Raw genomic sequence first — 23913 nt, 5'->3', positions numbered from 1 at the left:
CTAGATGGACCTGCTTTTGTTGTGGGCACAACTTTCCGCATTCTGGAGAGGGCCCTCTCAGCAGAAGGCTGTCAAACACTGAACATTTCAAATTAGACATTTTCACTAGAAAAATGCTGATTTACTGAGATTAAGTTTTTAATTTATGGGAAAGTTTCCAATCAAAGCCGCATTTCACAAACTCAGTGGATGATATGCACGGGAAGTAGTTTTCTGTCATTCAAAGAATAGGTACTATGCTTTGTTAGAATATGATGAAAGTTTTTACATTAAGTGAGTATTTTTAGATTACAGCTACCTTTGCCCTCTTAAAAATACAGATGTAGACCATGAAGATTAATCATTTTTGTGCTAAATTCAAAAGCAAGTGCCTGCAAGTTGCTCTTTCACTGTCTTAGTGAGAGATACGTACCAAAACAAAAATTACTTTCCTCAGCTACTTGGTTGTGCCTATAGTAGCAAGGAGCAAGAAATCAGCAGGCAGTGATTACACTGTTACTATTTACCCACCACAATGTATGTTAGAATTTTCAGAGCTGGAAATGTAGGAATTCAGAGAGCCTAAAACCGTATTTTAAAATACCAGGTAGCTTATATTACAAATGAGCACTTTACAGGTTTTGATTTTCTGTACACTTAATAAATATACAAGTAATCTTAGAAACAGAGATAAAACCAAAACAAAAAAACCTTTTGCTTACAGAAGTAATCCTGAATTGCAGAAACCAGAGAACTTACTCTTGGATAAGGGAGACCACTAGTGGTGTTAAAAGCAGGTAAAAGCTTGTAGCCTAGCTCCTTTGCCATGTGCAGAAGTTCACCATTGTACCACTGCATGTATTCACCTTTTTCTTTCAGCATAATTGCCACCGAATGCCCACCGAGGAGACCTCTAAAACCAAGAAAAATTATCCACATCTCAACAGGTATATTCATCTGAACAGCAAAGCAAAAATTTCTACAATTTAGATGACTATGTATATAACTGTGCTATATTTACATGGCCCTAATTTTCAGAAACGCTGAGCAGATGCAATTCTGCTATAATTGAGGTTAGCTGCCAGTATTTTGGAAGCAACTCTTACTGTTTAGGACTCAGTTCTAAACTGTAGAGGAATCATTGATTCATTAATATAGTTAGTGAAGAATAACAACCAACACCTCTAAAACTGCATATAATAGCTTAAAAATAACCTGCTCTGATCCTGTGTTGAGCAGCAAGTTGGACTAGAGACCTCCAGAGGTCCCTTCCAACTTAAAATAATCTATCACACTAAGCATCGTTCTATCCATTAAATCAAGTATTGAATGGTGCAATCTGTAAGACCGTTTCCATTAAGAAAAACCACTGCTACCTCAGCATGCGCAGTGTTTTAAAATCAAAAAAGCTATGGCTGCAGCAGATAGATGGGGGGCAACTTGATTCAGTACCACTGCATGGATTCCTTCCCAGCATTTTAAAACCTTTCTTAGGGCAAGTGTCAAGCTATGCTGACAAAGGCACAACTGTTTTAAATGAGGTGAAACAGCACAGAAAGGTATGGCTTAAGGACATTTACTAAAAATCCATTTTCAAAAGTTTTGAAAACATAAAAGTTACTCACCCAAGGACTCTTATGTTGGTTTCAAAGACAGATACAACTATGTCGTTATCTAAATTAACATCCTTTATTACTTTTTTTACAGCCTCTTCAAACTCTTTGGTTTTATTTAACACCTGGAATACAAATGTAACCAGGTGTTTAGGTTCCAACATAGCTAATGCAGTCACACCAAGGTGTAGAACAGGTGCAATGAATTAAAAAAGAAAGCATTTAACATGCCTTAGATTGATACTCTGGCCCTGCAGGGGCATACTCTGATACAGTGCAGACAGACTTTAATATTATTGGTTTTCTCATGAGATACGTGAAAGAGAAAAGAAGTTGTACGCAGAAGAAAGTCCCTGAGAACGTACCCGAAGTATTACCCAGGGATTTATTTGCTTGTTCCTTTCCCTACTCTCATGCCATGACTGTAGCAACAGGACTGTGGGCTGTGCTGGAAAAAGTAGGCAAAGACTGGCCTGCTCCAATGCCTCCAAGTTCACAGAAGCCTCCTACCCATGGACTAAGGACCCATGTCCGAAGCTCGGTGAATCATCCTAGCAGTCATCCTCCTCCCAACAGTTTCCTCCTTGTGCCTGAAGAACAGCTCAGGCATTTCCTCCAGATTTTCTTTCACACTGGCTTTCTCTCAGTTCAATCAATCTTTTAAGAATTTTTGTGACATCCAATTTATTATTGCAAATGCCTTTAAATTCCCCAAGTGTTAATCCTGCTCTAAGAGAAGAAAAAAATAAACCACAATAATCCATCTGAGTGTCCGGCAGAGACTGGAAGATCCAGACTCCACATTTTCAGCTTTTACGGTCCCAGTTTCAAAGGAGCCAAGGGTCATCTCCTAGCACATCATAAAAAGGGAATGGCTGTCAGGAAAGAGCATTATATGATTCACACCCCAAAATCCAGTAAGGATTTTCAAAACTTTTTAGATTTACTTGTAGATAGATGCAAATGGCCAAAACCTCCTGATTTCCAAACTCTATCTTATGATAACAAACTATGTCAAAGGGGCTGAAATCTAATGAAAAATAGTTCATTAATGATTGGAATCTTTAAAATAAGAGATGGAACATAAGAAGTTTGGCAACATTTCCTGGCAAACACATCCAGGGTTGCATTTGTTTAACGTGTATTTAAGTGAACACAAATTCATCCATGAAACGTGTACACACAATTTAAAACCATAAATAATTCAGTAGCTATTAAGAGGTGTTCACCCATAAGTCAGCATGTTGCTTTAGACTGTAATGGGAAGCAAACTCACATACTTTTCTGTGAAGTTAAGAGCCCAGGAAAAGCAAGATGAGAAAGCACCAGTGAAATGTGAAGGAACTGTTCTAGTTTTCTTTTTGCAGCAAACTCCAACCACCACCATTGGAGCGCTTGGAAGTTCTTACAAGCAATAGCCACTTCAAACAAATAGCCAGAGATCAAAGGTGAAGAAAAAATAGTATTTTTAATGTATAATTTAACAAAATAGAAATCTAAAAATAAGTCTGAGCATCAGAACACAATCTTTTTATTTTATCAAACTTTGCTAATAGATTAAACTTACCACAAGAGTGTCCAAGGTATCAATCAAGGTCAGTGAAAATCTATGAAACAAAATTTAAGAGACTTACTATAGACCTGTACGTGTAGAAATTAAACCATTTTTAATAGTAACCAATACCATGGAAGAAACTAAATTCTCACAGACCATTAGCTGCTAAAAAATCAGTTGCACACAATATGTTTAACATCAAAACACCCTAGCAAGCTTCTTCCCTTTGTTAGTGACCAAAACAGGAGCTGACTGAAACAAGCTATGATTATAAAGATATACTTACTGCAAAGCTTTCCAACTTGTAAGCAAATTCAATTTTTATTTCTAGTCGCCAATCAAATACCCTAAAAAACCCAGCAGACTGGTTCAAAGTCTTTTCTCAACGCTCTTTTTTTCTTTCTTTTTCAAAAAATGGAAGAATGTTGACTTATTAAGTGTAATAATAAAAACATTAAGGAAGATCAAAAATCCCTCCAAGCTAAATGTCTTCTACCACAAACTGTTCCAATTAACTGCTTCAGAAAAAGCTGCAATTTGTTGCAATCAAACTCGATCAAAATTAGTGGTGAAAGACTAAATAAAATGCTGTTGTTTTGTTATGCAACTTAAATGCAGGATATAATAGAACAGGAAAAGGGCAGTAAGGAGGGGCTGAAGGTATGTAACAGCTTCTGTACTAGGAACAAGAGAACACACCAGGGCTTTTCAGCCTGTAAAAGCTCAAGTGTCATTATATGAAGATAATTACATGAAGATTCACTGTTCCTCACAGTACATTTCACCTGGTGCCATCCAGCACTAGCAAGTGGCAGGCTTAAAATAAAGAACTACTTATTCCACAAAAAGAGAACAGGTCCACGCTGTTTGAAACACGAGTATCACCATAAGGCTTGTTCTGTTCATATATTCTTCTCTAGGCCTGTTATAGTGCTAGCCAAGCTGAATGGACATTCAGCATAACCTGAATAAAATTGTTCTTATGTTAAGAAACACAAAACATGCATCGAATAGAATTTACGGAATACGAGGGTAGTAAAATTGAAGTTTGGAAACAGTTACAACTGCCTATTGAAAAACAAGTGTCCAGAATTTAAGCAAGTGCCCAGTGTTTGAGAGCCTGTAGGCAACACGTGACTATGCATGGAGCAGAATTCAATTTCTAATGAAGTGGCCATATATTACTATTTTCTTTAATTTGTAAAGATATAAAGGCATTCTGGGAGCGTTGTGGCTGTGCGCAACTGCATAATAAATACATAACTTTTTCCACACAAAAGGGGGGGAGATCACGCATTGCACAGCTGAGAAGGCTGGTGTGCAGCTATACTCCCCAGCCCTCCAGGGAAACAGAATTGACCTAGCTGTCTCACCCTGTCATTTGTGATTGCAAAAGCTTGTAGAGAACATGACTGAGCCAGCTGGCAAGAAAAAAGGATTATATAAGAAATCTAATAAATAATAACAGAGCTAATTTTTAGGAACAGAAAAAAGCACGTACACAGAAAAAATAATAAATACACTATTCAATGCATCTAAGGGACTAGAAGGTATTTTTACTCAAACAATAATACATTAATAAGTAAAAAGAGATCATTTAAAAGAATGCATGACCAGGATTAAAAATGCATTTTCTCAACAGTTCTTTCTCATCACCTGGATGTCTCAATACCACCAAGGCAGCAGGCCTATATAGGACTCTCTAGGCTAAGAAACTTATGTACATAGCAAAAAATAACCAAAATCATATGCTCAATATCATAGAGTGAATTAGAAGTAGTATTTAAGACTAGGACTTCACTTCTGATTAAGACTATTCTGCTTCAGGACACTAAGCAATGATACCAATAAAAACAGCATCAGCTATCTATTATTTGCTCTATAAACTGCATGTACACAGACAACAAAGGAATCAATTACAAACATTTAGAGTAAGTTAATTTCATTTTTTTCAATTTACATTGGAGAAAAAGTACTTAAATCTACATTCTGATGGCCAAAGAACCAGTACTTTGTATTATAAGCTATCTTAAAGGAAAAAAATATGAAGAATTTCCATGTCTGAAATAATGTTTTATATTCTGGCTAAGGCCTCAGGCTACCACACACACGATAATCATTTGATTAACCATGTTTTCAGAGAGCTTTCTAAAAAAAAGAAAAGTAGTATTTCAAATATCAGTTAAGGCCAGCATAATGGGTAACAGTTTACTGCTCCGTGCAGCTGATAATTAACCCTTACAACCTCTATTGAGCAGTCAAATTTACTAATACCATAAACATCAGTTCATATTTGGAAGGCTTTCCTATGGAAAATACTTGAAGAATGATTAAAAAAATTATCTTTGGATCTCATTCGCTGGTCAAGTCTCTTTTTCTGATTAAGATACACTTTCACATCAGTTAACAGCATGGGAGGAAATACTGAAAGCAAGCATTTCTTACAAGTGCAAGTTTATCGACACGTCAACTGAACAAACATGTTTTATGGACTGCAAATTGTACTTAGATTCCTAGATGTTTATGTGAGACAGTAACCATTTCAAACACTAACTTTCCCAAGGCATCATCCACATCCCCTCGACTTGGTTCCTGACCCCGTACTCGTCCACGGCAAGTTAAAGGCATGAGTTCATCAGCTGGATACGCATGCTCCTGTAGGGAAACAAACCAAGGGAACGTTACAACTGCTACAGCCATTTCAGCAGCTCTTCAGAGCCCATTAAAAGGAAGCCCAATTACGCTGTACTTCAGAAAAACTGCATGACAATCACAGAATTTTGAGGTGGGAGGGACCTCCGGAGGTCATCTTGTCCGATCCCTTTACTCAAGCTGGGCCACCCAGACCAGTTGCCCAGTACTGTGTCCTGACAACCTTTGACTATCTCCAAGGAAGGAGACTCCACAACATCTCGGGGCAACCTGTGCCAGTACTCGGTCACCTTCACAGTAAAGTGTTTCCTGATGTTCAGAGGGAACCTCGCATGTTTCAGTTTGTGCTCAGTGCCTCTGGTCCTGCCACTGGGCACCACTGAGAAAAGCCTGGCTCCATCTCCTTTACAGCCTTCCTTCAGGTATCGATCTACATTCGTAAGATTCCCTTAGAGTCTTCTCTGCTGCAGGCTGAACAGCCCCAACTCCCTCAGCCTTTCCCCATAGGAAAGATCCTCCAGTCTCTCCATCACCTTTATGGCCTTTCCTCACTGGACTCTGTCCAGTATGTCTACATCTCTCTTGTATCGAAGAGGCCAGAACTGAGCACAGCACTCCAGGTGTGCCCCCCCCAGTGCTGAAGAGAGAGGAAGGATCCCCTCCCTCGACCTGCTGGCAACGTTTTGCCTAATGCAGCCCAGGACACCATTAGCTGCCTTTGCTGCAGGGGCACATTGCTGGCTCATGATCAACTGCACGTCCACTAGGACCCCCGGGTCCTTTTCTGCTGAGCTGCTTTCCAGCTGGGTGGCTGGAAATGATTAAAGTGTGAGCAGAGCAACAGGACCTCTTTCTAACCTCCCAAAGAAGTCTGGAACAACTAACAGCACATCCAAAAAAAACCCTTCAAAAAGCTTCAAAAAAACCCCCACCGATTAACTTGAATACTTAATCGTGTGCTTTCTCCAACAAGATGCATGTGACACTTCCCATAATGTTCCTTAGACAGAAGTTACCATGTTAAAGATGAGTTTAATACAGGCATTATCAATGTCCGGTACTTCATGGAGAAATTAGTGGGAGTTAGACTTTAAAGTCACTCTGGAAACACTTCCAAATGAGTAAGTGACTTAGGGTCACAATCAGTGTCAGATAAGAGAGCTCACTTAGAAGGTAAGGTAGTAGTAAATTGGTAAATCACTACACAAGGCATAACAAAAGATAACATTCACTCACAAAAAAAAAGCTTACCAAGACTGAGCCTTTTACAAATACAACCTTTTTTAGAGAGACATTGCTAGATTCTTTTTTTAAATCAACTATTCTTTTCCACATTTCTAGAAAAAGCACTCTGCAAAGCAAGCTTTAACTTTTTTTCTCATTAGTCAGTCAGAAACAACAGGAGTGGCACCACCGCCTATGTCAAGCAGACAGAGCAAAACGCCTGTTCAAGCCAATGTATGTTTTGTAGGTTCGATCTCCCAACAAAACAGGCTAGCAAATGAAACAGACACAGATCTGAAATTCATCATTGTGCAATAGGAGTTTACTGAAAAACTTTCAGAGTGGCCACTGCCACTAAGAAAAATGAATCTTAAATATATCTCATTTTAACAAGCACAGATGAAATTGCCTCTCCATTAGAAGCCCAATATAAGTGATTTGGGATGAGCTTCTCTCTTTCGATTCATCAGAAAACCGGCTGCTGTATGGTGCTCTCCGATTTTACTTTTAGTGAAGAACTAACACATGGCAGAATAAAAAAGAAGTTCAACTACTGCACTGAACTGCAAGTAAACACATTCAAAGTCTTTCCAAATATATGGTACGAAAAATAATCTATATTCAAACATGAAATAGAGAGGAAAGGAAGGAACATTCTTCTATAAATAAACAGCTCTTACAGCAACTTCTTTTGAAACGGATGGTTTGTTTCCCTGTCTACCACCCTCCCAAGTTTTTTAAGTCTTTGCATGAATATTTTCCTCAAGTTCAACTACAAAAGCCAGAATCTAGATCATTTTAATAAGGCTCAGATGTTTCCAAATATCTGTGCAAGTATTCAGAAAAACAGAGATTAAAGAAGTGCACAACAAAAGCAATGTCAAAACTAAGATCTCTGGCTTAAACTATGGAGAAAAAAGGTGATAAAAATTCTGGAAAAAAAACTTCTAGACTTCAAAAATCATAAGGAACTAGAAACATTTTGAAAAAAAACAGTCCACTTATTCTCTGTCTAGAGCAGGAAAGGCTACTGGGTCAAGTCATTTCCCAACTTGTAACTTCTCCCCTTTCAAGTAACCTCAAAGGAAGGTAGCAAGACCCATTAAATATAAAATACGGCACAAACGTTACAGTAAACATACTTCTGGAAAATATTACACATAAGAAGCTCAACAGATACGCTGGAATTTCTACACATTCTGACCGAACAGATGATCATATTGCCTAATTTCAGGACTGTAAATTCAGGGCAGCACAGTACTTGAGTAACAAAAAAAAGACACATTGCTACCAGTGCTGTAAAACAAGAAATACCTACTGGCCTCAAGTGACTGACATTTTCACATATTCTTTCTGACAGTCAAGAAGAAAAAAATGCCAATTATTAGAATATTGTTAAAGGACTGAAAAAAACCAGCAGCTTTTTACTCAATGCTCCTGATAACAACTGAAAAAAAAGAGACCAGGGAGTTTCCCTCTTGCATGCAAACATGAATTTTCAGTCTTCTAAATAGAAACAGAAAATCAAAACTTTTCAGGTGGCTGTTTCATAAGCAGCTGCAAAACCACTTAATTCTCTTGCTGTCAGAATCAAGTCTGATAGCCCAATCTTTTTTCAACCTTACACAAACAAGTCATATTTCCCTGTTTGTTTAGTGCTCCAGCATACGTGGCAAATGAATATCCTTTTGGCTTCGAAGTTTCCAGGATAGCTGAAGTAATTCTTTTTCATCTATAACTTTCTTGCGTCAGGTGTAGCAAGGCACCTACCAGTTTCTAATTTATCACACAATGCATAGTAGGAGCACAGATCCTTTCTACTGGCATATAACATGACATCCAATTTTGCCAAATACGTAACAGTTTTTACTTCAGACTGCCATGGTAAACCCAAGCCAAGTGTTTTTTATGGAACCAGACCCCAACTAACTAGTTACTGCTCAGGTGCCAAAAGCAAGAGCTAATGTTAAAAAGAAAAACTAGACCCACTTTGAAAATACCCTTGCTTGTCTTTCTATCCATTCGAGAGTTCTAGAAGTCTCATGTACTGTATAAACTTGTAACTCACAAGCTTTTAAGCTTGTATTACATATTAAAGCGTTAAACCATATATAGAAACTGGGACATGTGGCAAGGTACTGTCAAGAGACAGCGGTTTGTCCTGCAGGAACTGGTGCAACTTCAAAAAAAAGGGGTTCTGCAACAGCCACAAAGAATGAACAAAAACATCGTTACACAAACTCAGTAAGAACGCATCTTTTATATTTATCTTACTCACATTTACAGTTTCTCCTCAGAAGTCTATTAATTGTAGCATATGTGAAAGTAATTATTACTTGAGGAAAGTCAGTCCACTAACTCTTTGTTCTTAAACATATCAAACTAAGCTAATGTATGTTGATTAAGAGTGCAGAATGGCTCACACATCCAGAACATGAAGACACCTGCACGGAAAATCACCAGTCAAACTAGAAGAAACCATAGCGAGCGTGGCTCACTGTCATATGACAGTCACATACTCAGAAGAGGCTATAATGCATAGATATGACACCAGATGCCCTTTTTATTCTACTCGGTTCTACAAAGTGTTTCTTCATAAAAGAGCTACCAAACTGCATCTAACATGTATTACCCCAGAAGAAATACTGCACATTTACCTTCAAAATAAGTAAGATCAATTTGTATTCTCCAGAATCTGCTGTCTACAGACAGCTCTTCTTGAGCTTCCTTTTCCTAGTATTTTTAGGAGTCTGAAATTTCAAACTAAATACTTTACCGAAGATGAAAACTGTTCACAGCTTGATGTGAGGTAAACTGGTTTGAGAAAGCTCAGGCACAGATTAACAGGTTACTGCTAGCAATTCCTAGGTACCATTCTGAAAGCAATCACAACCCCCGCCCCTGCTCTTCCTGGAAGTAATATTTGTTCATTTCTTTTTAAAGGCTATACAGGTGTTCTTATTTATTTCAGCTTTGTTTTCATCCCTGCCTCCCTGCCATTACTCTGGAGTGTCATGCACTGTAGGCTGCTTTCTCTCTCAGGTCAGCAACAACTCCTAAAAAAATTAAACAAGTATTTTACTTACCATATAATTACTATATGCATGATCAAACATTTCAAGCACTTGGTTTCTAAAAAAGAAAAGGAAAAAGCATTAGGGTCAGCCTTACAATGGCCTTTAACACACCACCCTAGAACAGCAAGATATATTATGCTTTGATATCTGAATATCAATAATGGGTCCTTTACTAATGTACTCAAGTAAATGAAATACAGGCATAATAATTTTTCCTAATGCAGCTACTTTCGTTCACTGCAGAAAGGAAAAACTACTTCTTCACTTAACACAAAATTAAGTATTTTGAGATCTCTCGCAGTCTGCTGTGCTTCCCCTTAAATAGCTGTAGACATCACCAACACATTAAAGCTGAGATGGGACACATTCCATGCTCAGCAAAAACCAGCAAACAGAATTATATCCTGCTTGTAATCACCAACCCTAAAACCATTGACACAGCATAAACTCCTGTCTGTGATTCAGAAAACGGCCATAAGTTACAAGGTACACTTCCTCCTTGCATTAGAAGTCTTGGCAAGCAAATACTAAAGTAAAACCCTTATGGATACATTTATTTCACATGTTTGAAAAGCAGTCAAGGTGAGAAATACCACTATATAAAAAAAGCACTGGTTTTTCAAGAGAAAGCACTACTTCTAGTCGTGCCTAACTGTTTTACTGAAGAGCCCCGCAAGGCAAAAGAGCATGTTAATTTCTAAGCTCCCATCAACATAATTCAAAATCTCTGCTGATAAGACTGAACATAAAACAGACAAGAACACCACAATTATATTGTAAATATCTGATTTAGTTCAACGACTTGGAAATTTAAGAAGTAGTTTTAACTCATCAAATGCATTAAGTCATCAAAAAAGCAGAGTATGATGTTTTTTTCAGGTCCTTGACAGGCTACATCCAGTCTGCAGTTCTGGGATCTGTGCAGCAGACAAAACACCAGGGTTTGACACACACGTGCCATATCCAGATGAACTAAGCATACAATGCTGTTCAGTGATACGACATACAGAAAGCTTCTTAAAACTTTTATTTCTCTACATGTAACTTACATTTGCAGGGCATTTTTCTGACATGATCTTGTCATTAAAGAAATACACAGATTACCTGCCATTATTCAGAAACGACCCAGCCTGGTGCCCCCAAATACAAACCGTGGCAAGACATCACTTCTGTATGCCTGCAGCATCAGACGATGCAGCCAGTGCAAGTTATGAATGCAAAAATTTTAAAACCAATTGATGAATGAAACAAACTCCTTATGTAGTCACATGAAGAAAACACATAAAACACAAAGTACCCTGAGAACCCACGATGGAAACCCCCAATAACCGTAAACATAATCAGAGTTAAGTATCAACTTCTATCTAATGATTAATAACCATGAGAGTATCCAGTGTTTCTCCAGCAGATTTTTTGCATCATTGCTGTGCAATTGACCAGTAGATGGGAAGAGGATGATGATGAAACTGTCCCAGTAAGAGGATCTCTACAGAATCATAGAACTGTTTAGGTTGGAAAAGACCTTTAAGATCATCATGTCCAACTGTTAACCTAGCACTGCCAAGTCCACCACTAACCCACGTCCCTAAGTGCCACATCTACAAGTCTTTCAAATACCTCCAGGGACAGTGACTCCATTACTTCCCTGGGCAGCCTGTTCCAACATTTGACAACCCTTTGGGTGAAGAATTTTCTCCTAACACCCAATTTAACATCCCCTGGCAAAACTTGAGGCCGTTTCCTCTCATCCTATCACTTTTTACCTGAGTAAAAGAAACACACCTCCACCTTGCTACAGCCTCCTTTCATGATATGCTTGATTACATACTTGCTAAAAAAAATTCCTACTTCATGCAGCACAATACATTGCCAATTATACTGTAATCTTTCTCCTTCAGCTAAAAACTATATGAAAAGAGAATCGGCTTCTTACATGTACATGCATTGAGGACAAAAGTAGTTTACTTTATATATGGGAACTAGGCAATACCACATGTAAACCTTTACCTGTTTTATGACTCCCAAACACTCACATGCTCCAGAGGCAAAGCCATAATTAGAGCAACTGGCTGTGGATTTAGATTTACCTTTGATCACTTCTACTCATCATTCCACACAACCACTGGCTGCAATCTTCAAGACTGGAGCTGCCAAGCATATGGCAGAGGGGTTTGACCCCACAGGCAGCAGAGGCGACAGGGGGCTGCCTGCTCCACGAACTGCGGCGACCTGACCTGAAAGAGCAGCCCGGCTCTGGCACACACCCCCCAGAGCACTGGGGGGGGGGGGGGGGGGGGGGGGGGGGGGCGATGCCACACATCTCGGTTGGCTCGGAGGGGAAAGGGGGAGCCAGGAAAGACGTTCCCGGAGCTCGCCGGGCGAGGGGCACAGCCGCCCCCGTCCTGTCCACCCCGACCCCCGGGGGGAGCGCGGATCCCGCCGCCCCAGCACGGCCAGGGCCCGATGAGCGGCGAGGGGACACGGGCGCACCGCGAAGCCGCCGCGGGCGGTGGGCTCGGCCCGGGCCCCGCCGGCCTCCGCCTCGGCCTCACAGGGCTCCGGCGGCCCCGAGGGCGACCCGGCGCCACCGCCGTTCCCCCCCCTTCAGCTCCCGGCCCGGCCCGGCCCAGCCCAGCCCAGCCCGGCACGGCGGCGGCGCTCACCCCAACCGGCGCTTCTCCTCCTTGCTCATGGCCCCGGCCCCCGGGGCGGCCGCCAGCACGGAGGAGGCGGAGAGCAGGCCAAGGGCCAGGAGCTTCCACGGCCTCCTCCAGCGCGGCCCCCGGTCGCCGCCGCCGCCCCCCTGGCAGCCCACAGCTCCGCTCATGGCCGCGGCCGCCTGCCCGCTGCCGCTAGGCCCGGCTCCGGCCCATCTCGCCCGCTGCCCGCCCCTCGCGGCGCGGCGGCCGCGGCTCCCACCGCCGACGCGCAGGCGGAAGGGACCGGCCCTCCGCTTTCCTGTGGCGTAGCCAAGGAAACCGCCTCGCTACGCCGCTTCCGGGTCCCCCCGCACGCGCCGCCCCGCCGGGCCAATAGGAACGGCGCAGGAGCGCCGAGAGGCGGGAGGGCGCGCGGGCCACGTGACGGCAGCGGCGCGCCGACCGAGAGGGCGACGTGGACAAAAGGAGGGGCGGGGGAGCGGCGCGCGGGCGCGGTGGCGCCAGACTACAGCTCCCGGCATGCACCGGGAGCGGGCCGTAGTTCGCGCTCCCTGAGGAAGGCTGCCAGCCGGGCGTCCCGCAGCGACACCAAGCCCAAAACACACTCCTCGGCTGGGGAGAGTGCAAGGCAAGCGTCTCCTTTGCTCGCCCTCCGGCAGCTGCTTGAAGTGCCCCTCCTTTTTTTTTGAAGTACACCCCCCCAAATTAAATTATCAGACATGCACAAAACCAGCCTCCCAACGATGGAAGGGAAGAGCCTTTATTTTCATGACAAGCGTTTTTACAAAGTTATAAGCAAGGTACAATGTGTTTCATATCCTGTCCTTTAAAACTAGCAACCCCATGAAATAAAACCGTGGTAATGCCCCCCCAGCCCGCTTCCCTCAAGGCACTGTGGTGCTTGAACCCTCAGCCCTCCAGGCGCTGAAAGGTGATTTATTATTGTTCCTAGTTTACAAGCAAAATAATTCATTCCAGGTATGTGTTGGAAATCCCATGAAAGCGACAAAACTTACTGAACGGGTGGATTATTATAATTTTTAATCAGTGGTCCAACATAATGTTGCAGATTGCTGACCTCTAAATTGCTGTCACCTCTACCCAAGTCTGGTTAAAGACTTAAAAAATATTACTCTATCCATTTGCAGACATCTGAATGTACAGAAAACATCCACAAAGGCAAAAAATCAGTCCCCTAGCCATGAGGAACTTCTATTTAAGTTGCAGAACAGAGAGATGTATATGCTAGATCTTCCTTGTTCTTTCCCATTCTCCTTGTGAAAAACAAGTATGTTGAGTATCTGTATTCAACAACTCAATTCTTCAATATTATAGGAAAGTATTACCCAGATCTAAGCCTATGATAGAAATAACAAAAAAATTACTATGATGGGAACCATTATGAAGTATTTTCTGTACATATGTATCTAATTCATATCAGCTGTAAATGGCTTTTGTAGGAGACAGCAGTGTTTTTCACAGACTCACTGTCTTGGTAATCCTCTTTTGTATAAAAAAATGTATTAAAATGCCATATTCCCCGATTTTAGCATGGCTAAAAGAGACTGGTGCTGCTTAACTGTAAAGTACGTGTTATAATTTGAAGACACTTAATGTTTGGTACCTATCAGAAATAGCTTATGATTTGCAAAAACAAAGCAGCTGACAGTGAAATAACTAAGGATTTTTTTAAAAAAAACTGGCTGACAGTGGTTTGTGTGTTTACAAATTAGTATTTTTCCATGAAATATAAGAAGGAAATAAGTCAAAGTACTTTTGCAAGGAAAACATCTGTGACCTGTGATACGTATCTATACCACAGCATGGCTTCTGGAATAAATAGGAGTTCCATTAATTTTACAATAGTGACTTTGCAGTTGGTTCAGTTGCTCAACAACGTTCCTTACTTATGCAGCAATATTTGCTTGCTCCTCTAGTGTCAATTCTCTGTTAGTATTATAGCATACTTCAGTAACATTCAATAATAGATTTGGCACAATTTCTTGAAGTTAAATGCCAACAAAGTCTTGGGACTTTGTTATTTCTTCCCATGTCTTTATGCATGTAAATCCTGCAGTCCAAACTGTATTTGTCATTAATCTTTGCTGTTCTGTACTGTATTATATTTATTCAGAAACAGTCTGAAGGCCAAATTTTTAAGGTGTTTTAAATTGACCTCTAAAGGGAGGTTTTGAACTCTAAAGGCCATTTTATTAAAATACTGGTTTTAATTTCCAAACTTTCCTGTGCAGTCTTTAAACTGTGCATGCAAATAATGCATATAAGCAACTTCACGCATAGATCAAGGTTTGATGTGGATGATAATATGCCAGCTATGAAAGCAGCAGGTCTTATTTTACTAACTGCTTTTGCGATGTGATTCTGCCCTCCAAAACCCAAGCACATGTGAATAACCTTTGGCTGCTTTCTGCTTCAGTTAACATCTGTATTAGACATTATTAGCAATGATTATGATATTTCACAATTATTGCAATTTATTACATAATTTCTGCACCTAAAAAGGCCTACAGAACTGGGTAACTCAGTAAGAATGGGAATGGCAGAACTCTTAATATTCTGCATTAGATAGATGAAAGTGAATATATTTTATGGTGGGAAGTAAACCAGAAAGATGCTGCCTATTGGTTACAATTATTGTAAACATTCTCATCTTTCCCTTCCATAAAATAAAACAAAATAAAATAGCCGTAAAGTGCTCTGGAAGGCTAAATAACCCAGAAGTGCAGAGTGGGACTGAGAAACCTGCTCCCATATTTTCCCCATTTTAAATATAGCAATAAGAGAAAAAAAAATCAGAACACTTGCTTGTCTTTAATATCTGTCAAAACTTCAAAATAATTAAGTGATCAGTTTGCAGAGTTTGCATAGAGTGTGGCTTTTGAGCAACCTACTAAATTAACTATTTGGTCTGTTTAACTACTAAAAGGTGTACGTATTTCCCGTATACTGCATGCAAATACTAAAAGCATCCTTGACTAGAAATGTATGTACCAACCACCTAAGAATCATAGCAGTACTTGTCAAATCCATGCATGTAAAAATCATGAGCTACTCCCCTGCTAAAACACTAAGAACAGTTAAGTTGTTAAAATACCTTTACAGTTGGGGGTGAGTTGCTTTTGAAGCATTCAGTGGTCACATTTTCAGATTTTTTCTATAGCCATAAAAAGTAGCAAATTTTCAGTGAAATATGAGATTCCCCAACAGTAACCCGGTTTTAAACAGTGACAGCTTTAACCAAAAAGAAACGTTATTACCCATCTCTCAGGAAGGGTTCCATGCTAAATCTGCAAGAGCTGGTAATACCATAAAGCCCAGTTCCTCTAGCCCCGACCCAAGTAAGTATTCACAATTAAACAAGGATTACTGGAGTAAATAAATCCTGCAGGGCTGGGCTGAAAAATGCTTCTTACTCTTCAGAGTTTTGCTGTGCATAACTGTCTTCTCTGTTTTCCTCTGTGAAAACATCTTTTACTTCGGTGCTTTTTGTTTCTCTGTGTGAAGATGATTCATCTTCTGGCCGCCCTTCACCCCCACTAGCCTCTGTATCTCCTGTCACCTCTTTGGCACTAACCTTGCCCTGCTCTGGCACCAAAGAAACCGGCACATCTAGCAGTCCTGTTGGGTTTTCTGTATCCAAAACAGGCACTTGCATTGTGTCTGCATTTTCAGCAGGATTATGAAAAAAGCCCTCAGTCCCTACCTCCACTGGGACAGCATGGTTATTTCCTGTGCCTCCCTCTTCCCCATCTAATCTTTTGCCTTTGGACACATTTTCAGTGTGTTCCTCTGACTGCAATCTATCACTTCCACAGCTTCTCACACCTGTGTACCAAATGCTTTGCTTCATCTCCACCTCTGCCTTTACCTCTTGAGGTGTATCTGAGCTTTCCACCAGCCATTCTGCTTGTGCCATATTGCAGGCCCCCTTGGACACATTCACTAAATTCATACCATCTGTCCCCAAACTAGATGAAGATGATTGGTCCTCCTTGAACTCTGTGCATTCTGCTGTATCTTTATTCACCATTGTCTGGCTCACTTGAATTTCTGCTGCAGCCATTTTGCTCAACTCGTTCTCTTTATTGTGCTGCTGCAGCTTTAATATCTCATCTTCACAAATCTCCTTTATGTTCTCAGCTGGAGTATCTGCTGGTATCTCAACTGTTACCATCAGCAAACTCTTTATCTCATTCACATCATCAGGGGATTTACAACTCTTTTCTTCTAACCTGCTTTCTTTTTGAGGATTATCCCCAAACCCTTCTTTCCCTGTGTTTTCATCCTGGGCAATAACCCTTGTTTCAGTACTTGCTCCTTGGTCACTGCTTTCTTTGTTACTATCCTCTTCAAACCTTGTTCCTACCACATTTTCTCTCTGAGATAATTTTTCTGAAATTTCTTTTTCTACCTTGATTTTCTTTTCAGCATTCCCTAAAATCTCTGCTTCTGCTACATTATCATGTGGGGAAGTCAGCTTTATCTCAGAAAGTTCTTCCTGTGCTTTGCTTTCTTTTTCAATGCCACCAACAAACGCAGCATCCATTGCTGTTTGACTCTCAGAAGTTACCTTTTCCTCCACTGCCTCTTCATGTACCTTAAGTTCTTTTTTAAGGCTGGCTCCAAAATCTTTCACTGCAGTTTCAGTCCCACAAGCTACTTTTTCCTCCACAGCTTCTTCTTGTGTCTTAAGCTCTTTCTCAGTGTTCACTACACATTCTGCTTTCACCGAGTCTTTGTTCTCCAAAGAACTTTTTTCCTCTGCAACTTCTTGTTTTGTAAGGGTAGCTGAAAGGGACTCCTCTTTTTTGCCAATGTCTGTATTGATCACTTCTTCACTTTTGCTTGCCTGATCCCCAGCTGTATTAACAGAAGTGACTGCCTCTTTGTCTGATGACTTTCTATAATCAGCATCCTTCTCCCAAGGAATTTTCCCTGTCACAATAAGCGTTTCATCACTTTGAGCTTCAGTGTCTGACATCTCAGCTCGGGCAGCGGAAGGCTTTTTCGCAGGAGTTGTTTGTGCTGACCCTGAAGGGGTCTTTAGGTCTGTTAAGCTGGACACACTTTCACAGGGCAAATTCAAGTTATCTTCAAAGAGGTTGTGCTTCTTCATAATGGCAGCTTCTTTTATCACTAAATAAAACAGAGAGATCAAACTGTTAATCAAAAATTAAATCTTTGATCTTTAATGTACCTTGACAGAGGTACATTAAAGAAGTGTTTACGCGAGTTTCTATGTTATACATTTTGATATTACAGATAACAGTGATTTTCATTTTCAACTTGCTTTTAGTTTACATTTCTTTACTGGGGAGCGGGGATTTTCTCTGTTTTGAATAATGGAACTTCAATGTTGACCTAAGCATTGCTGTAATAGAAAACTAACACAGGACCCACAATGCATGAAGGTAATGTTTCAGTGCAGAAGGATTTACACTGAATATATAAATAAAAGTGTACTCATATTAATTATTATACTGGTGTTTTTGAACAGGAGCACCAAAGAGGGTCTGTTAAAACTTACTGTACAATACATATCCTTGTCTGTTATCTAGGGTATAGATAGACAGACAGATCCAGAAAGATGCAAGTATTTTATTTATCTATATACGCCACCAAGAGTAGTTTAGTTTTCTGACACAAAAGCAGAGAGATCTGCATGGAGTACTGCTCTGGCATCAGTGATGTACTGGAAACTGCATCCAGCAGTTAATTTAATTTGGGGAAATTCATTTGCACTGCCATTAGATATCACAAAGTCTTTGCAAGCAAGAGCATAATCTCACTCCTTGGCTCAGGGAATGAAGATAAAAGGAAGTTGGCGTAATTATGTTTTGTTAGAATAGGCTTGTGCCAACCTATCACTTTGAGTTTCCCAGATTTAGTAAAGTTGCCCCATAATTCAGATTTTAGGGCTTGTCACACATCTTTAGTGAGCTAAATGAAAACACTGTAGCATTGTAACTACCAGACTTTGGGAGAGTGGGGCCTGGATCTGAAACAGCCAGGTTAGAATGCTGGGAAGCTCTGAAGCAGGAGCTCACAGTTGACAGCTGAAACATTACTACTGTCACCTCATGAATGTTCTCACCTTTCAGGGTTTCTTCAAGCAGTGTCTGATATAAAATCTCTTCATACACATTCTCTACTTGGATCACACTAGTGTAATCAGCAAAAATGAACTGCTCATATTTCTGCAGCTCCTGTGCAGATAGAGAAGAAAGGAACAGATGCATAAAAATGAGAGATTCTGGGAGTCCTGCTTCAACAGAGTACCTTGGAGATGCCATCTAGCAGGTCTTGCAATGCTCCTTGCTGGCTCTTGAGGTAAAGTCTCCGAACTACGACTAAATGAGCTATGTAGATTCTCAATTTATTATGCACTCATCAAACAGTATTCTCACACTACAATTACATTTAAAAGCACTATAGATCATTGCCATCTGCACTATAGTAAACATTCTGAAATAAGTAGCTGGTGAGGAAATGCCTCAATGTTTGTCCAAGGAGGCAAATCCATAGTGAGCATGGAAGATACAGGGTTTGGGTTTGTTTTCTAATAGGTGTGTAACATTTTTACCTTACTGATTTATACGCAATAGGCTGTCTAGACGATAATTGAGTCATTATCACTAAGCAGCTGCTTGGTGGTCTATAAAAAGTAAATGAACTCTGCCCACTTCTAGAAGAGGCACCTACATAAAAATATCTGGAGGCTTTCAAGTAAAAGATCAAGACTTGACTGGACATGTCAGTTGTGTCACGCATTTGCTTCTAGAGCTGACTGCTCATTTCTGTAGAGGTACAAACGCAGAAGGCTTGTGGGAAATTAAATAGAATGGGCTCGGGGGAAGTTTGCACCACCACTGCTTCCTCTGCCCCGTATGACGCAGATATGATGTGGAGCTCCACCCTCTCTACATATATTCAAGGTGATAAAATGGTTGCCCTTGTGCTTAGACACCATGTGTTGAAGGCACTGCTGACACTCTATGAGAGACTATTATTTTGGGATAGTAAAGAAAGTAGAGTGGCATACAGAAAAGAGTGATTTTAAAGATATTTTTAAAAATCGTAAATTTTAATAATCCATACTCAAATACTCTCAAGCATCACTTGGCAAAACACTTGGCTTTAAACTTGTTTTTGAAACTGAAACAAGCTGGAGAGCATCAGCAAGAGCAGTGCACCCTGGGTGGGAGCCTACAGCCTTTGGGAAGTGATGAACATCAAGCGAAACAAAAGGGCACAGAAGCCAGGATGGCTTAGGGCAGTCCTCTTTCAGCAGGGACAGTGAAAATGCAAAAGAATATGCATAGGCTTCAGGAAGGGTACAGACTATTTAATTTAAGCCAATGTGAACAGCATTCCAACTGGCCCTTGATGTAGCCACACTGATAACATCTCCATGAAACACTGGTAGCCACCTTTGCTGAGAACTAACCTACCTATTTAATTAAGGGCAGCAGTGCTGATGCAATTACTTCCATTTAAAATCACGGAAAGGAAGTGCACGGCCTGTCTGCTTGCTGCTCCTGCTGCCCAAGCAGGCATTAGGCTTTGAAGATCATCAGCAGAGGCGGTGTATGGTCACAGCTGCACCTTGGGGTGCTGCTGAAGAGCAAAGCACCCTCTCCCACGGACTGAATTTCAGCCTGCAGCCCGGCTGCTGAACATAAGGGTAGGCTCATAACCTACAATTGTAACTGTCAAGAGGAGTCTGGTTTGAGGTGACATCAGATCTATATGGAAGAAATGAAACAGGGATGGGCAAAGAGAAAGAAAGCTGCATATACAGCTTCCCTGTTTCCCAAAATCTTCCTTATGTTCCACATCTACCCAATCCATGAACTGGCAAATTGAAGCATCATTTTGCTAATCAGGCAGCCAATCTGCACAACTCTCAAAAGAAAACAGCTTTACAGAGTTGAGGATTTACTGTCAAGGTGTTAATCCTTCCCTGCCTTTTATTACTGTATCTTTTTAATCACAGAAACCTACTGGTTTGCATGTTGAAGCCAGTGTCTTTTGCATTGTGGGCAAAGTAATCTGTACCAGTGCTTCTTGAAATATCTTCTTCCGGATGGTGCTGCTGTCATAATCATATTGCTGTCAAAACAGGCAAAAGGAGAAACAAGCCCAAACATGTTTGGGGTTATTAATCACTCATAGGAGGAACTGGTTCTTGTTACTCTGTGACTGGTGACAGATAAATCCCAAAGGATACCACATCATGGGTGCACTCATGCAAACACAATCAGGGGTTTGAATTCCCATGCAGGTTATTCCAGTTTTTACAAAAATACTTTGAAATTTAGTTTTCTGGAATCTCTTTATCTTAATTTTTTTAATACCTAGCCTAGAATCAGCCCCTGAATGCTCTTTCCAGGTACTTCAGCACTGCCTCTTCTGAATTCTAGGGGCAGGCTAATTATAAAGCTAATAAAAAAATATTTACCCAGATTGACAGCATCATAACCAGCTTGTTTAATTGCAATTAAAGGGGCTGCACATGTAAATACTTTTACAAGGGTCTCCCCAGAATTAGGTTTTACCCCCAAAATGAGGAGCTTTGCTAAGTGCCACCCAACCTCTTCTTTCAAATACTAAGCTAAATTCACATAAAATAAATTCTCCATTTCCAACAAGGCAGAACCCAAGGTCCTCCTGTGCAAGTGCTGCTGAATTACGCTTACCTTCAGTACTCTCAGCTTGACTTTTTCAATAGTTGTTGCAACTTTCACTGAGTCTGCCTGGGGACTTAGAGAGAACAACTGCTCAAAAGTATAAACTGCATTTTCCATCAGCTAAAAATAATAAATAAAAAAATCTGTTAAAGACCAATAACATAAAAATCCTACCTATGTAAAGAAGCACTGTAAATATAACTATTAACTTAGATTGTATTTTTGAGAAGGTGAATTGGAGAAAATATAATGGGCCTAAGATCAATAAATATTTCCAGTACTTTAAATGATTGTGAAAGGGGAAGGAAAGCCTTGTTTAGTTTAGATTGCAACACTCAGTTTTGGAATGGGAAACCCAAAAGAAGATTATCTAATGCAAGAGAATAAGAAAATGAAACTGCCTCAGCATCTCTCTTGAGTTTATAGGCAGGTTTATACTAGGAAGTCTGCTAATGTAACTAAACAAACAGTTCCAGCAGCAAACTTGCTCAGAGTAGATTAATTAAAACGTCCAAAATTTTTCAGCTGTTTCAGTTCTCTGAAGGCTAACATGCACAGAAATGTCGCAATAAATAAAGCAAATTAAGCCTTGGTATCATTATTATGCTATCACAGCACAGTAGCATATATATAATCTCATGTCACCATCTAAACTTACAGTGACAAGGACAAGAAGTAAAATTGATTGTCTACATATAAAGGCCATACATAAAACTGATTATGCATAATAAGAATCCCATTGACTCTTACCAGATTTTTATGGCCTTAATCATTAATACTACAGATAAATTATTTTAAAAAGTAATTAATCAGTAGCTGTCCTTATAATACAATTATTCACAAAAATTGCACAGAGCGCAATTATTTCTCACAGAATTATGTTAGGCTGGCATTTGCCATATTTTCAGGTTATCCAGAGAGTCATTAAAAATATAAAATCCCCTACCCTGAAAAGATATTTCAGAAAAACAGTACTGCAAGCGGTAATTATGTCTACTTAATGAGGTTTTGCCTTTTTTAGCTAAGTGTTTCCATTCAAATTTTAATATATTCTTATTGGAGGAGTACAGAAACAAGCCCAGAGAGGCTGTCCACATGGCTGGGTCTTCCTCTGTATCCCATGGGACCATCCTAGTCAATATACATAGACAGCCATATACTGTAGAGGACTTCTTGTAGTTTGTAAATGAGTATGTACATACTTATGGATAAGACATGCTTTCAATTCCTCCTTGGCTAGCAATATTTTCATGAATTAAAATACGCAGTGACAAATGTTGAAGGCTGATTTTTGTAACTGGCTTTGCAGATAATGTAGCGTTGGACTATACAGACTGTGTTTACAAGTGGCAATGGAGAAGATGGAGGTTTACTCAATTTGTGGATGCATCAGAAAGCTGTACAGTAAATACTCATGCACAGCAAGACCTTGGATGCAAGAAAAAGACAGGATCAGTGTAGAGTTAAGTGAGGCTAATTAAAGATGAACTACTCACTTTTTATTTCAATTTTTATTGGAAGCAAATCATAAATTGGTGTAGTTCTGGTGAAGTCACTGCAGCTGCTTTATTAATGCCAGTTGAGCATTCTGCTCCCAAATTTCCTAAAATTGGCCACTAGAGGATGCCAAGCTCCCAAGCCAAGGAATCCTCCTCCAGCCTCTGCCCAGTTAAGAGTTAAGCCAAATGCTTTTAAGACTACATGAGCATAGCCATGTCTCACCTTACTCGTTAATAAAATAAACGTCCATGGACACAAAGTGAAACTACATACTATTTTTATGAGAAAAATACCAGCCTTTTAAAGAGAGAGAAGCAATACCAGCATTTTTAGAACAACTTGTGCTTTAATTTAACTTATTGATTGTCAATTTTGACTTGTGCTGTTCAGAAAAAAACACCACTTGGTTTGCATGGGATCTATTTTCTGTCTGCTTCTTTGTCTTGCCTCATGGTCTTCACTTACTGAAAGACATTTTATCTGGCAGCATTCTGGAACGGTCCCCCCTGAAAGACCCAGACATGAAATCAGAATTTTATTTCTGAATAATTCTTTGGCTGCTGATCACAGCTGTACTTAGAAGAGCTGCTTTTAGCAAAACCCTGTTCCAGCACTGTGCTAGAGACTTGCTTTCCATATTCATAACTCCCACTCTGTAGAACTGGACCAGCTCCATTTCACAAGATTACTGACTAGATTATTTAGTTTCTCAACTATGGATTAAAATCACAGGGTTCAACATAGAGATACAAGGCCAAATCTGCCTTGTGATCTGGCAATCGAAGTAAGTCTACTGGCCAGTTCCTAATAGATTTCTGACCAGGCATCCAAAAGAAATAAAAGCAAAGCAAAATTATAGCCTATACCAACATACACTAAAGGAAGAGGTAAGAGTTCATTTTAAATCTGAAATTATGTCATCGCTTCAACCATTCGCATGAG

At 40.3% G+C, this 23913-nt stretch overlaps 2 protein-coding genes across 3 annotated transcripts in view; both read right to left on the bottom strand.

Moving 5' to 3' along the window:
• The window catches only part of EDEM3 (ER degradation enhancing alpha-mannosidase like protein 3), a 32519-nt gene extending 19453 nt beyond the window's left edge, over window positions 1–13066 (bottom strand). The window contains exons 1-6 of one of the 2 annotated variants that reach the window (XM_040610476.1): window positions 12764–13066; window positions 10110–10155; window positions 5702–5802; window positions 3160–3199; window positions 1605–1717; window positions 739–892 (exon numbers count right to left, since the gene is read on the bottom strand). In XM_040610476.1, the coding sequence (XP_040466410.1) occupies window positions 739–892; window positions 1605–1717; window positions 3160–3199; window positions 5702–5802; window positions 10110–10155; window positions 12764–12927 (618 nt within the window). In that variant the 5' untranslated portion in view covers window positions 12928–13066. The remainder of the gene's footprint in view (window positions 1–738; window positions 893–1604; window positions 1718–3159; window positions 3200–5701; window positions 5803–10109; window positions 10156–12763) is intronic. The other variant, XM_040610477.1, reaches the window with a different exon arrangement.
• Window positions 13067–13506: 440 nt separating this feature from the next.
• NIBAN1 (niban apoptosis regulator 1) overlaps window positions 13507–23913 on the bottom strand; it is a 70096-nt gene continuing 59689 nt past the window's right edge. The window contains exons 11-14 of the mRNA XM_040610048.1: window positions 21481–21591; window positions 20786–20893; window positions 18876–18987; window positions 13507–17917 (exon numbers count right to left, since the gene is read on the bottom strand). Coding sequence (XP_040465982.1) covers window positions 16191–17917; window positions 18876–18987; window positions 20786–20893; window positions 21481–21591 — 2058 coding nt within the window. The 3' untranslated portion in view covers window positions 13507–16190. The remainder of the gene's footprint in view (window positions 17918–18875; window positions 18988–20785; window positions 20894–21480; window positions 21592–23913) is intronic.

This window comes from Falco naumanni, chromosome 11 (assembly GCF_017639655.2).
Source record: "Falco naumanni isolate bFalNau1 chromosome 11, bFalNau1.pat, whole genome shotgun sequence".
NCBI classification, from domain to species: Eukaryota; Metazoa; Chordata; class Aves; order Falconiformes; family Falconidae; genus Falco; species Falco naumanni.
The sequence above is the reverse complement of the archived record's forward strand: the minus strand, read 5'-3'. Positions and strand labels throughout refer to the sequence as shown.